This window comes from Daphnia pulicaria, chromosome 9 (genome assembly GCF_021234035.1).
Source record: "Daphnia pulicaria isolate SC F1-1A chromosome 9, SC_F0-13Bv2, whole genome shotgun sequence".
NCBI classification, from domain to species: Eukaryota; Metazoa; Arthropoda; class Branchiopoda; order Diplostraca; family Daphniidae; genus Daphnia; species Daphnia pulicaria.
Genome location: NC_060921.1, coordinates 2,792,622 through 2,804,410, shown reverse-complemented (window position 1 = coordinate 2,804,410; position 11,789 = coordinate 2,792,622). Strand labels below are relative to the sequence as shown.

The 11,789-nt window shown below is 40.6% G+C and overlaps 3 protein-coding genes and 1 long non-coding RNA gene across 7 annotated transcripts; 1 reads left to right on the top strand and 3 right to left on the bottom strand.

Annotated features, from left to right (window-relative positions):
• Positions 1-1,814: 1,814 nt before the first annotated feature.
• LOC124313471 lies at positions 1,815-2,446 on the bottom strand. Its single transcript, XM_046778415.1, has 2 exons — positions 2,367-2,446; positions 1,815-2,298 (listed from the first exon to the last, which is right to left on the bottom strand). Exons 1-2 carry the CDS (start codon positions 2,385-2,387, stop codon positions 1,906-1,908), a joined length of 414 nt encoding a protein of 137 aa, XP_046634371.1. The 5' UTR covers positions 2,388-2,446; the 3' UTR covers positions 1,815-1,905.
• Positions 2,447-3,294: 848 nt separating this feature from the next.
• On the bottom strand, positions 3,295-4,020 carry LOC124313433. Its single transcript, XM_046778357.1, has 2 exons — positions 3,874-4,020; positions 3,295-3,808 (listed from the first exon to the last, which is right to left on the bottom strand). Exons 1-2 carry the CDS (start codon positions 3,952-3,954, stop codon positions 3,392-3,394), a joined length of 498 nt encoding a protein of 165 aa, XP_046634313.1. The 5' UTR covers positions 3,955-4,020; the 3' UTR covers positions 3,295-3,391.
• Positions 4,021-4,304: 284 nt separating this feature from the next.
• Positions 4,305-7,311, top strand: LOC124313696. 2 transcript variants are annotated; one of them, XR_006911000.1, is made up of 4 exons: positions 4,305-4,441; positions 6,525-6,595; positions 6,660-6,790; positions 6,977-7,311. It is a non-coding gene; the product is annotated as an uncharacterized LOC124313696 (long non-coding RNA). The 2 variants fall into 2 exon arrangements; XR_006911001.1 differs by lacking the exon at positions 4,305-4,441 and adding an exon at positions 6,320-6,450.
• Positions 7,312-7,355: 44 nt separating this feature from the next.
• LOC124313456 lies at positions 7,356-11,486 on the bottom strand. Of its 3 annotated transcripts, XR_006910692.1 has the most exons (4): positions 11,365-11,486; positions 10,827-11,292; positions 7,929-10,749; positions 7,356-7,864 (listed from the first exon to the last, which is right to left on the bottom strand). XR_006910692.1 is itself a non-coding variant. In XM_046778398.1 (2 exons), the coding sequence occupies exons 1-2, from the start codon at positions 7,947-7,949 to the stop codon at positions 7,448-7,450; spliced, it is 438 nt and encodes a 145-aa protein (XP_046634354.1). In that variant the 5' UTR covers positions 7,950-8,075; the 3' UTR covers positions 7,356-7,447. The 3 variants fall into 3 exon arrangements, 1 of the variants encoding a protein (XP_046634354.1); XR_006910693.1 differs by having other exon boundaries at positions 7,929-11,304; positions 11,365-11,435; XM_046778398.1 differs by lacking the exons at positions 10,827-11,292; positions 11,365-11,486 and having other exon boundaries at positions 7,929-8,075.
• Positions 11,487-11,789: the final 303 nt, after the last annotated feature.

Below are 11,789 nucleotides of genomic sequence, written 5' to 3'. Positions count from 1 at the left end.
CTCGAATATCACCACAATCCTATGAGTTGTCCTCCTTGGAAATGCCGTGCGGACGTTTTCCCTTGGGTGCACGATTACGGATGAAGCCCGTCGCGAAAATTTTTTCGTCGCTTCGTGCCCCTTGTCGTCTAAACGGGATTCACATTCCTTGGTTGGATGTTGTCGCTCTAGCCTCGTTGTTGTTGCGGGACGCAACAAGATGGGAGGGGGAGTGATGTAAAGAATCGGCTAGAGCCGTAGCAACAAGCAAGGTCATTAACCGACCAAAGTCGACGACCTCCGTTGCCCTCGATTCTTCGAGGTCAACCTAACGGTTTTAGGCCGGAAAAGCCAGCCTATTTGGAAAAACCCAAGCTTGACCCCCAAGCGAGGTTGACCAAAATGCCACGGCGTACCCCCCACAACTGACAGAATGAGAAAGGCATTAAATAGAAGAGTAAAGTGGGGTCGCGAGCCAGTAGAGTTTGAGTGACTGAAGTGGAAACTGTCGTAAAACAGTGAAGAGACCGAGTGACGTGGCTGACCAGACCTTCTCTTGACACGTCCCTTGACCAGACCTTCTCTTGACACGTCCCTTGACCAGAACTTCCCTTGACGTTTTGTTTGACCAGACCTTTCGTGGACCCCTTACTTTATCCCCTGATTGTTGAGATGCACGGATCACCACGGTAAATACATAATTCTCGGTTTATTCTTCTTTATTTTGATTTCCTTATTCTTCATGCTGGTAAATCACCCTTACCAGGTGATCTACCACAGTGCCTTTTCTATTTTAAAGGACAACTGTATTTGAAACGTGTGAAGTTGTGAACCGATGTGTTTGAAAACTTTGAAACGATGTGAAACAAAGACGTGTGAGGTGTTGTATTAGTTTTAGAAGTTCTTTAGTTAACGCTGCACGTGCAGGGTTTATGTTTACACAAGGTGAAGCAGTTAAAGAAACAATTTCCATTATTTTTACTGCATAACCTGCATAACTAAATGTCCAAACCAACTGACAAGACTTAATTGATGCCTCAGGTCAGTCACAAGAAGAATGAAAATCATCCTTGACTAAATTTCTCCATGATTGTGAGGTATTGAATATTTTAATTTGTTTTTTGTTTTGTTTTTGATATTAAAAATGACTTTTGGTTTGGTTTGATTACTTTCGAAAACAGTCCAATGGCCTTTATGTTTACCTTCCATGGAAAACAGCTGCTTTTAGGTGAAGTGATGGAGACGACATTACTGAATGCAAATTGTTTGCTCATTTCCAATGATTTCAAGGTAATTACTTAGAACACAATAAAGATTTTAAACAAATTTATTTATTGTTCAATTATCAGGGAAGAGGGAAAGCAAGTGTTGGTGTGTGGGGACAGAAATGGTAGGAACACTTTTTGAAGCATCATCGGTTCGCTCGCAACAAAGTCTCATTCGTGAAGAGAATAGACGCACGAAAGTGCCAATAATGGTGTCGAATCGCGATCTCACTGCAGGTAAGCATCTTCACATGGACCCCCGACTGTTTCTTTAATTTAATTTAATTTATTCACTTGACACTATACAATTTCATTAAATCATTTCCTTCGAACCATCTGCAGGATGGCAGCAGAGCAGCGTATGAAAAGTGACTTCGGGAAATATTCATCCGCTACCGCTTGATTGAACTTCCACGAGATGATCAAGGTAGTCTTTTTTTCTCTTCACCAAAATCAGAGATTCTTCCCAAAAAATTTGCTTTGTATGGCCTAAATCTTTCGTACGACGGGTAATTTTCTGAACAGCTATAGAAACGCAGAGAAGTAGGAATAACTGAGAATCTTAATGATTTATTTTAAGAAATATTGTTTAGCAGTTTGTACAAATCAGGCATATTTTAATAAGTTCTGTGAGGGTATGGATACATAGAAATTTGCACATTTATTGGGATGAAATAGAGACTGCTGAAGCAGAGGCGGAGATCCCACCTGATGCGTATCCGGTGGGGGCGAATCCAGACATTTGTTTCTGAACTGGATTTCCAACGAATCCGCCACTGGTGGGGATATTCATATTGAACATGGAAGCGAGAGCTCGGTGTGCGTCAGCTCCTGGAAAATTAAGCTCATCTACTGGGATTGTGTTGTCGTAGGATGGACCGTTGTTGTTTCCGGCCGGATAAGATCCAGTGGCAATCGGGTTGGAATAACCAGCGGTCTGCTCCGGTCTGTTAGGATAGGTGTTCACATTTTTCTGGCCGGTGGTGGTGTTGGGTGTGACGGGTGATTCAGCCGGCCGGGCAGTGACAACGTAAACTGACACCAAAAGGATAACCTGATAAGTGAAACAAATGTATCGTTAGCAATTGAAAGTAGAATGGGAGAGAAAATTGTGAAACTTACCACAGTGTTTAGAAAGTACATTTATTTGTGTATAATTATTTGCTTTGATTGCTGCTGAGAAGAGCGAACAAGAGACTGATGCTCCATTCAAAATCTTCCATGCCTTTTATACCAGAACTTGAACATGCAAAGTGCGTTCGCTCCAAGCCTTCACGTTGTTTTGTTGTAGCTCTAACCGGTTTCATCTGGTTATCTTGAATGCGCGCAATTCTCTTGTTCTGGGAATGCCGCGAATGTTGGGCCTTTCCTGGATGACGACGATAAAAATCTTAAAATATCAAAATCGCAATAACTTTGGGTGTGGATATTCCGTTTGTTGGATGGCGCAATAATCAAAACGTTTCAATTCGGGGAGCAAATATTTCTGTAAGGAAAATCGGGAATGACCCTGGGTGCATCGATACCTCGTGAAATAAATTGAATTGTAAATCATGAGGACGTTCACATGTATATCAGCCGACGCTTATTTCCTTTTCATTGTGCCGATTCGTCTCTTATACCTTTCTTTAACTTATTTCAGAATTAATTTTTCGGGCAAAGTATTTTTCGTATCCAGTTTAACAGTTTGACACTTTCCTCGGTCTTTTATTGCGCATCTTCAACGGATAACAAAATTACCTGTCGTACGAAACGTTTAGGCCATAAAAAGAAAATGCGAGGAACTCAAATTATCATAGTTCATAGACCTGATTTACAAAAATGTCGACGATTTCAAATCGCTAACCTATTGTCAGGCCTTGCATTCCAATTTATTGAGTCCAAGTTTAATGGCCAGCCCAAGCGAAAAAAATTTTTTCGATTATCTCACATAACCGACTATTAACCGGTTAATTTGATACCGAACAAAAAAAAAATTAAGGACAATTTGTAGACTTATCGACTCATCGATAGAATATATCCGTCATAGTACAGCAAAAAATACGAAATCGATATAGAATGAAATAATTTATTAACGTTCAATTTTATTTTTATACAGTTCGTACACGCAGTGTTACATTTGCAAGCTCATTGCTAATTGGAGAAAATTAGGATGAAACAGACACAGCGGATGCCGAGGCGGAGACGCCACCAGTTGCTTGATATCCAGAAGGAGCGAATCCAGTCACTTGATTCTGAACTGGATATCCAACAAATCCGCCCTGGAGTGGGATATTCATGTTGAAGATTGAGGCGACCCCGCGGTGTGGATCGGCTGCAGAGAAGTTCACCTGATCTGGGAAGGCATTGTCGTAACCGTATGATGGGCGGCTGTTGCTTCCGGCCGGATAAGATCCAGTGTTGGAATAACCGGTCCCGATTTGCTGACTGTTGGGATAGGCATTCACATTTTGCTGGCCCTGATTCCATCCCTGACGAACATCGACAGACTCGGTGGTAGCGGCTGGGGTGGACGATTCAGCCGGTCGGGCACTGACAGCGTAAACTGACACCAAAAGGATAACCTGGAAAGGTAAGTAAATTTATCGTTAGCAAATTGATTACAAAAACGAAAGCAGTGTGAAATTACCAAAGTATTAAGTCGGTACATCTTGTTGATTTTGATTTGCTTGTTTCTTGTCGATGAGCTGAAAAGAGACTGATACTCCATTCAAACTCTTCTTGGCCTTTTATACCAAAATCGGAATCTGCAAAGTGTGTCCCCTCAGGGCGTTCACGCGTGTTTTTTTCTTTTTACTGAGCCAAACCGGTTTCGTCTGGTTGCCTTGCGTGTGCGTAATATTCTTTCAATCTGGGATTGCCGTCATCGTTTGGGATTTTCCAGAATGACGACGGTTAGGCTTCACCGAAATCGCAACACTCACGTTGAGGGATCATCTGTCTTTGGTGGGGGGGGGGGGGGGGGGATATGTCTATGAATTTAAATTTTTACCTTTCTGTTTGTGTAATCATTGAACAAGCCGTGAATTTTTGATTTTTTCTTATTTATTCAACAGAAGTATTTGAATGGAAAGTACAGACTACTACGTTGAGGCCATTTACCGAATACCAGGCGACATATTAATTTTTAAAAATGGATCCGAACTGACACTTCCAGCCGAAATCACGATTTGATTAGTGATGATCCTATCAAACAGGTAACTCTTATTTCACCCATCTCTTAACAGCACCCAGTACTATAGTTCAGCAGCATTCAGAAGTAAGGTATAAAGAACTCGACAAGGGAAGGATTAGCGGCTAACAAACTGGGCAACTGCTAACGGCTGACAGTGACACCATGGGGTCGTTAGGGACGGCTGCCATAGGACTACTGCCCCACTGTGGGTTAGGCCGAGTAACCGCGTACGTGATTCTTATTGTGGGAATGTCCTTCGAATCTAGGGGAGCCACCATTGTAGTTGCCTATAATCATGAAAAACAAATGAATGATTAAACAACTTCAATTTGGGATGAGCAATTATTTCGTTTACCACCGTATCCGCCTTGAATATGGAATTTGCCGTAACCACCGTAACCACCTCCATGGTAGCGGTAAAATAGAAAATATTCAAAGAGAAAATCGTGTTAGTATAATGAGATAATCGGAAACGGATACAATATTTCTGTTTTACCGCGATAGCCTCCGACAGCTCTGCCAATCAAACTACCTAACAGTCCTCCCACTTGGCTGCCGTGCTGTTTGATGAGCGACGCCTGATCTGCTGTAGCATCCGAACTGGCCGCATATTGCGTCACCAATATTAGGAACTGTTTGTCAAACCAAAAGAAATTTAAAATTTGAGATGAATTAAAAAAATCAAGAGAACGTATACCACTATACCGTGCATATGAGAAAAGCCTTTGTCATCTTCAAACCTTACAATCTTTTGATGGATGTTAATGTGGGCTGATACCTCGACTAGTTGCCGCAAACGAATGATCGCTACATTGCTACATCGTAGAACTTAATATGACTTAAAACAGAATTAGGGACACATCTGCTCTGGGTTCTTTTCTTTTGTACTAAACTTTCATTCGCCGACACCAGATCGGTGCCACGACACAACACACCTGCTAATGACGCACGTTCAGTGCGATCACCAGGGTGTAAGGGGTTAGGATCGTGACCGAAAAATGCAAGCATACCAATTCTAGTTCCTTGATCTTTCCTGATCAATAGAAATCTTTAAATTACAGCTCTAGTCCACTTACCTAGCCAGCCAGTGTTTGCTATCGACTTAGGTTCTAGACTATTTCACGTCACCATCGCATTTTGGGAAATTATGAAAAGGGGCATAAATTAAAAAAGGGAATCGCCTCGCTTTTGTCGAACGAACGCAAGGGAAAGTGGGAAGAGCGTCGTCTAAAGTCGTGTGCATGTTAGTCCAAGTTTAGTAGGTGCCCCATTCGAAAAAAATTTCTAGAGTAAAAAGAAAACACTTTCTTATTACAGCAATCGTATCAATCGTGAATGTGTAATGCTTGAACTACGGTTATGATAGTATTTTAGTAATACTAATTTTATAATTATGAAACGAAATCTCTTAAAATAAATAAATGTGCAGTCGGCTAAATTGCTGTCGTCAAAAAGATCTGGGAGAAGCACGTTAATAAATGCAGAAAACTCTTGACGTATTGACGTAAGCTGACATGACATAAGTAAGGCACAAAGAGAGGTCCAAAAAACGGGATATTTTAACCAGAGCAGGCCGCACTAGTGTTGTAATAAACCGTATTACCTACCGTACTAAGTTCATAACATTTAGGGCTACTTTGAATTAATTACCTTAATAAAAAAGAAATTTCAAATAATGCGCGGCCCTTCACCTGTCAACGCTGTAAATATATTGAATTACTTTTGGAAAATTGGCATCACTACACTCGCGATCTAAAACAATCGAAAACAATTTGGCCAGTTGGCCATGGTTAATCATGAAGGCATTTCTATCAGTAGTTCAAAGAAAGCAGTGAAGTAAGAATTGTAGAAAATTGAATCAATAAAGTAATTTGATGACTCAAGTCTGTACGACAAGTAGGGTACAACCTAAATAGAGTTAAAAGTGGTACTTGAATGGACATCACGTCCGTTCATACGACCACGGTTTATCAGGATTTACGAATTTTGGGTTCTATTTTTGGCAAGATTTTTCTGGAATGCGTCGTAACGGTGTTGTATATAATAAGCAGAATGTTTTTCTAAATTGTCAACTGGGCTAAAGTATTTTAACTTTTTGATTACAGTGATAACCAGTTAACTATTCAAAAGCAAGCCAGGAACAATTCAACATCATACTAGTGAAAATCTGGATAAAGTAATGAATATTTATTATAAATTCTTTCCTTCTTTATATTTGTATTTTTTTATTTTTTGTTCAGATAAAACCTTTAAAAAAACACCTACCTGGGGTACACAATGTTCATCTGAATTTTTTTGTGAATGAGGAATCTACAAGACAAAGATATGTCATCACATTTATGTGAGCATTCTTTAGTAATAACATTAAGAGGTGATTACCAACTTGGTACAAATTTATTGTCATGTTGTTTTATTGATTATTATCTGTATTTTTTATTTTTTTAATTTGTACACTTTGTCAATGTAAACCAGAAATTAATTTCAGGTGGGGTGGGGGGGGGGATTAATGGTTGGTTGAAAGCTGGAGATTTGCTGATATCTTTTTCTTCAAACACAGTCCCAGTGATTGACACCGACCTTTCCGGATGTACTGAAGATGAATCGAGAACGGGTCCCTAAGGCGCAGGAGACTCGACTTCGAGAAGGATTCACTCTCTTCTGTCCCTTTCCTTTCGCGATCCATAGCGGTTTGTGGAACGATACTGAAATGATGGCTCAATTACCACTGTGCTATCTGATAAAATGACTGAATTTCTAGGTATTTTAGTTCAGTAGCTTGTCAAACTTACTAAAGTATTTAGTCGGTACGTGTATATGCTTGTTTCTTGCTGATGAGCTAAAAAAATCTGATACTCCTTACAAAAGGTATTCTGGTTATTGTGATGCTTGGATAGAATATTTCTCTTATAGAAAAGTTACCAATACCGCAAGGATAGAGAATGAAATAATTTATTGACGTTCAATTTTATTTTTATACAGTTCGTACACGCAGTGTTACATTTGCAAGCTCATTGTTAATTGGAGAAAATTAAGAAGAAACAGACACAGCGGATGCAGAGGCGGAGACGCCACCAGTTTCCTTATATCCAGTAGGAGCGAATCCAGTCACTTGATTCTGAACTGGATTTCCAACAAATCCGCCCTGGAGTGGGATATTCATGTTGAAGATTGAGGCGACACCGCGGTGTTGATCGGCAGCGGAGAAGTTCACCTGATCTGGGAAGGCATTGTCGTAACCGTATGATGGGCGGCTGTTGCTTCCGGCCGGATAAGATCCGGTGTTAGAATAACCGGTCCCGATTTGCTGACTGTTGGGATAGGCATTCACATTTTGCTGGCCCTGATTCCATCCCTGACGAACATCGACAGACTCGGTGGTGGCGGCTGGGGTGGACGATTCAGCCGGTCGGGCACTGACAGCGTAAACTGACACCAAAAGGATAACCTGGAAAGGTAAGTCAATTTATCGTTAGTAAATTGATTACAAAATGAAAATAGTGTGAAATTACCAAAGTATTAAGTCGGTACATGTTGATTTTATTTGCTTGTTTCTTGTCGATGAGCTGAAAAGAGACTGATACTCCATTCAAACTCTTCTTGGCCTTTTATACCAAAATCGGAATATGCAAAGTGCGTCCCCTCAGGGCGTTCACGCGTGTTTTTTTCTTTTTACTGAGCCAAACCGGTTTCGTCTGGTTGCCTTGCGTGTGCGTAATATTATTCTTTCAATCTGGGATTGCCGTCATCGTTTGGGATTTTCCAGAATGACGACGGCTATGCTTCACAGAAATCTCAACGTTTTTACTTTTTACTCACGGCAAGGGCTCACTTGCTTTTGGGAGTAATATCGAACAGATTGAATTTCAAATTTTACATTTCTATTTGTGTATCCATTTTTACGTGCTGTGAATATCTGATCTTTTCTGATTAATTCAACAGAAATATTTGAATTACAGAACATCAACCTGAATTACAACAGCATCCTGAGTGAATTACTGTCCTCACCTTCTTTTACCATACGATCCGATGAGGATGGCCACCATGCTGGGGGTAAGCACAGTTAACGTAATTCTAAACAACAAAAACATTGATGAATAGAAAATCCAATCTGGTATACAAAATCTTTTTAACGATAAAGTCTGCGGGTCTGCCGTATACCAATTGATTGTAGCCAACGCCTTTAGCTCAAAAAATTTGAATACTAAGAAAACTGCGTAAGAAGTGAGTTGAATGAAAATGGATAGCTCCCAAAAGCCCTCCAACTTCGCTGGTTAACAGTTCGACGAATCCAATTCAAGGCCGTTGGATTCATCCGACGACAACTCTCCTTCTTGTTCTTGTTTAAATATTCTTTCTCCTGGAACGATAGGCACTGGTTGTTCAATAGCTTCATCACCGTGTTCCGGGCATCATTTGGCAATTGCTCGGCATTGACAACAAACTGTCCCTCAATTTTGCTCTGCTTTCCCGACTGTAGTTTAGTCTTGTATTATCTCTTTAATTGTCTTTCTCCAACGACCGGTTCACCCTTGACAGTCTCTTTCTTCTCGTTTGGATTGACTCCAGTCACGTCGCTTTAGTTCTCCAACTGGCCGCGTTTAACTGTTGCACTGTTACCCTGCACCATGCAGGGTAGAAGGCTTAAAGACGAGTGAGTTTGACAAAAAAATGACCGAGGGAAATAGTAAATGTTATCAGTTTCTACATCGGCCCCGCCCATTTCCTCCACTCAAATGCAAGGAAATCTCTAGAATCCCTCCCAAAGGAAAAACCAGCGAGTTTGAGGTGGGTATTCCCGAAGCTAATACGTTTCTCTTTCTCTTTGAATTGTGGACTGCTGCAGACGCCCCTTCCTTCCCTGCGTCAAGAGGGAGGTCCGAAAGCGAGTTATGTCGCTGGCCTTCAGCTGATGCGCAAAATGCATGAATCGCATGTATACGGTTGAAAATTAATTCAAAATGCCGGAAACTCGTTTGCCTTGTAATTCTGATTTTTTTTTCCCATTGTCCCTTTCAATTTTATTTATTACTTCACTAAAAGTTAAATAACTTACCACAAGGCCATTCGTCTGTGGCGTCTTAACTAGATTTTACGGGATTCATCATTCAAGTGTGTTTTGTCATCTTGGGAACAAGACAAGCGCGAAGTTTTCGTTTGCTTTTGCGTTCAAGACGATTCTGCGTTACAATCACAATTTGCGAAATAATTAGATGCAGGCGGAAATTGTTGTAAGGACATCACTTTGCTTTACGCCGAACAAAACGTACGAAGAAGGAATTGTGGGAAGGTTCCCGTGGGATTTTTTTTAAGGCGTTGTAATATTTTGTAATTCAATTTCGATCAAGAGCTATCGAGAATTACAGTTGACTCGCGACGGTTAAAAAATTTCGTATCTATTTGGGCGTTGACTTAAAATTTTCAGACAAATTGATTCAAATAATTACAAACTGAATGTAATACCCCCATCCCCATTATGTGCCTGTAGATTAAAACAATTTGATTTCGTCGTTAGCCACTACTAGACACGATAAGCCGAGTCCAAAATACATCTAATGAGCGCTAACACAATAGCTAGATATAGGCCTAAAGCTGAATTTTAATTTTTAACCCATTAGTATGATGGGAGTACGATATAACATTTTAAGCAGAAAAAAAGAACATTAAATTCACCAGAAAATGAATTTATTCAGCGTTTTGATTGAATTCAAGCAATTTTCAAGTTAAAATCAGTTTTTGATTACGGATGTTTGTAGCCGACGGGCTTGACAGATACTAGCCGTGCAAGGATTTTACTGGAGATTTTTTAAAACATTGGTTTAAAAACAAAAAACCAACAAGTTGATTAAGTTGATAGTTGAAAAAGTGGAAGTTTCCAATGAGCACTAACACTATAACTAGATATAGGCCTAAAGCTGGATTTTTAACCTCATCAGTATGGTGGGAGTAAGACATAATATTCTAGGCAGGAACATTAAATTGCCAAAAAATGAATGTATTCAGCGTGTTAATTGAATTCAAGCGATTTTTCAAGTTCAAATCAGTATTTTTTTAACGGAAATTTGTGGCCGACGGGAATGACAGATTGAAGCCCAAGGATTTACCGGAGATTTCTTTAATCATTGAATAAAAAAGACATAGAATTGATTCTTACCCTCTCGAAATTAGCCGATTCTTTCCCTTGTTTAGGGTCTTTTTCTTTGATAATTTTTAGGTCTTTAATTTTTGTTCGGGCCATCGAAACATTTTAAGTGAAAAAAAAAAATCGTGTTTGCCACTTTCCCTCACCCATCTTTTCGTCTTTTGTCGGCGGTAACACTTGTCGGTTGCGTCCTGAAACGATTTTCGATTAGAAATTGACCCAAAATGTGATTAATTATACCAGTGAATGAGCGACGATTTTTAGCTACCGTTAACAATCCATTGGCGGCCGATTTAGGAGAAGATTACTCTTACAATGTAACGGATACAGGCGCGACAGAGGCGAAAATAGTAGTGCTTGCTTGGCATCCGAAGGGATAGTGACGAGGAAGAGTGGCGAGGAAACACTCGACGGCGAGGGAATTCTTTACTGGGAATATCCGGCCAAGTTTTGTGCTGGATGTCGACATCGGAAAGGTTTACTACCTCATAGGGGACGGCGTTGTCGTAACTCCGCCATCCGTTCGACGGACGGCTGTTGTCAATTCTTCCTTCCGGATGGAATTCAGAAGCAACAGGAACGAAATAACCGGTTCCAGTCTGCTGTTCGATCCCATAAGCGTTTGACTTATCTTGATTCCATCTGGGACGGATGCCGGCAGAGTCGGTGGAACCCGGAATGAATGATTCCGTTCGGGCAGCATCAGTAAGGCAAGCACATAGTAAAAGAGCAACCTGACGAAAAAACTAAATATTAAAGAAATTCACGGACTTGACGGCAGTAGTGCGCCACAGGTGAGACCTTACCTTTAGAGTGTTGAGTTGGGACATGTTGGCATTGTTTGGCTTCTGCTTTCCTCTTTTCTGCGGCTGCCAAGATGACTGAAGCTGAATCGAAAGTTTCCTCGGCAGTTATATAACCGCACCCCAGCAGCGCAGTTAACGAGCCGCTTGTGATAGTTTGTTATATTAATAGTCAAGCTGGTTCATTCTGGTAGTTTAGCCGACTTGTTTCCTGGTTGGGAATGCCCACGATACTTATCCTCCAAACACCAAAATCAGCAAAGGCCAACGATAAATTGAACGCTACACTGGATTGGACTGGAAAATTTATTTTGAGTCATCTAAGAAGTCTTTTCAAGGTCGTATGCTAGTTAGACCAGTAGTAATAGTGCCCCCTTTCGACAAATACTTCTACAGTAAAAAGAAAGCACTTCCTTATTACAGCAGTC

Bases quoted from the DNA above. Each gene is read 5' to 3' on its own strand.
- LOC124313456 (XM_046778398.1), bottom strand. From the start codon at position 7,949: ATGTACCGACTTAATACTTTG. The intron at 7,865-7,928 runs GTAATTTCACAC...TTACCTTTCCAG, and splicing joins TGTACCGACTTAATACTTTG to GTTATCCTTTTGGTGTCAGT.
- LOC124313433 (XM_046778357.1), bottom strand. From the start codon at position 3,954: ATGGAGTATCAGTCTCTTTTCAGCTCATCGACAAGAAACAAGCAAATC. The intron at 3,809-3,873 runs GTAATTTCACAC...TTACCTTTCCAG, and splicing joins TGTACCGACTTAATACTTTG to GTTATCCTTTTGGTGTCAGT.
- LOC124313471 (XM_046778415.1), bottom strand. From the start codon at position 2,387: ATGTACTTTCTAAACACTGTG. The intron at 2,299-2,366 runs GTAAGTTTCACA...TTCACTTATCAG, and splicing joins TGTACTTTCTAAACACTGTG to GTTATCCTTTTGGTGTCAGT.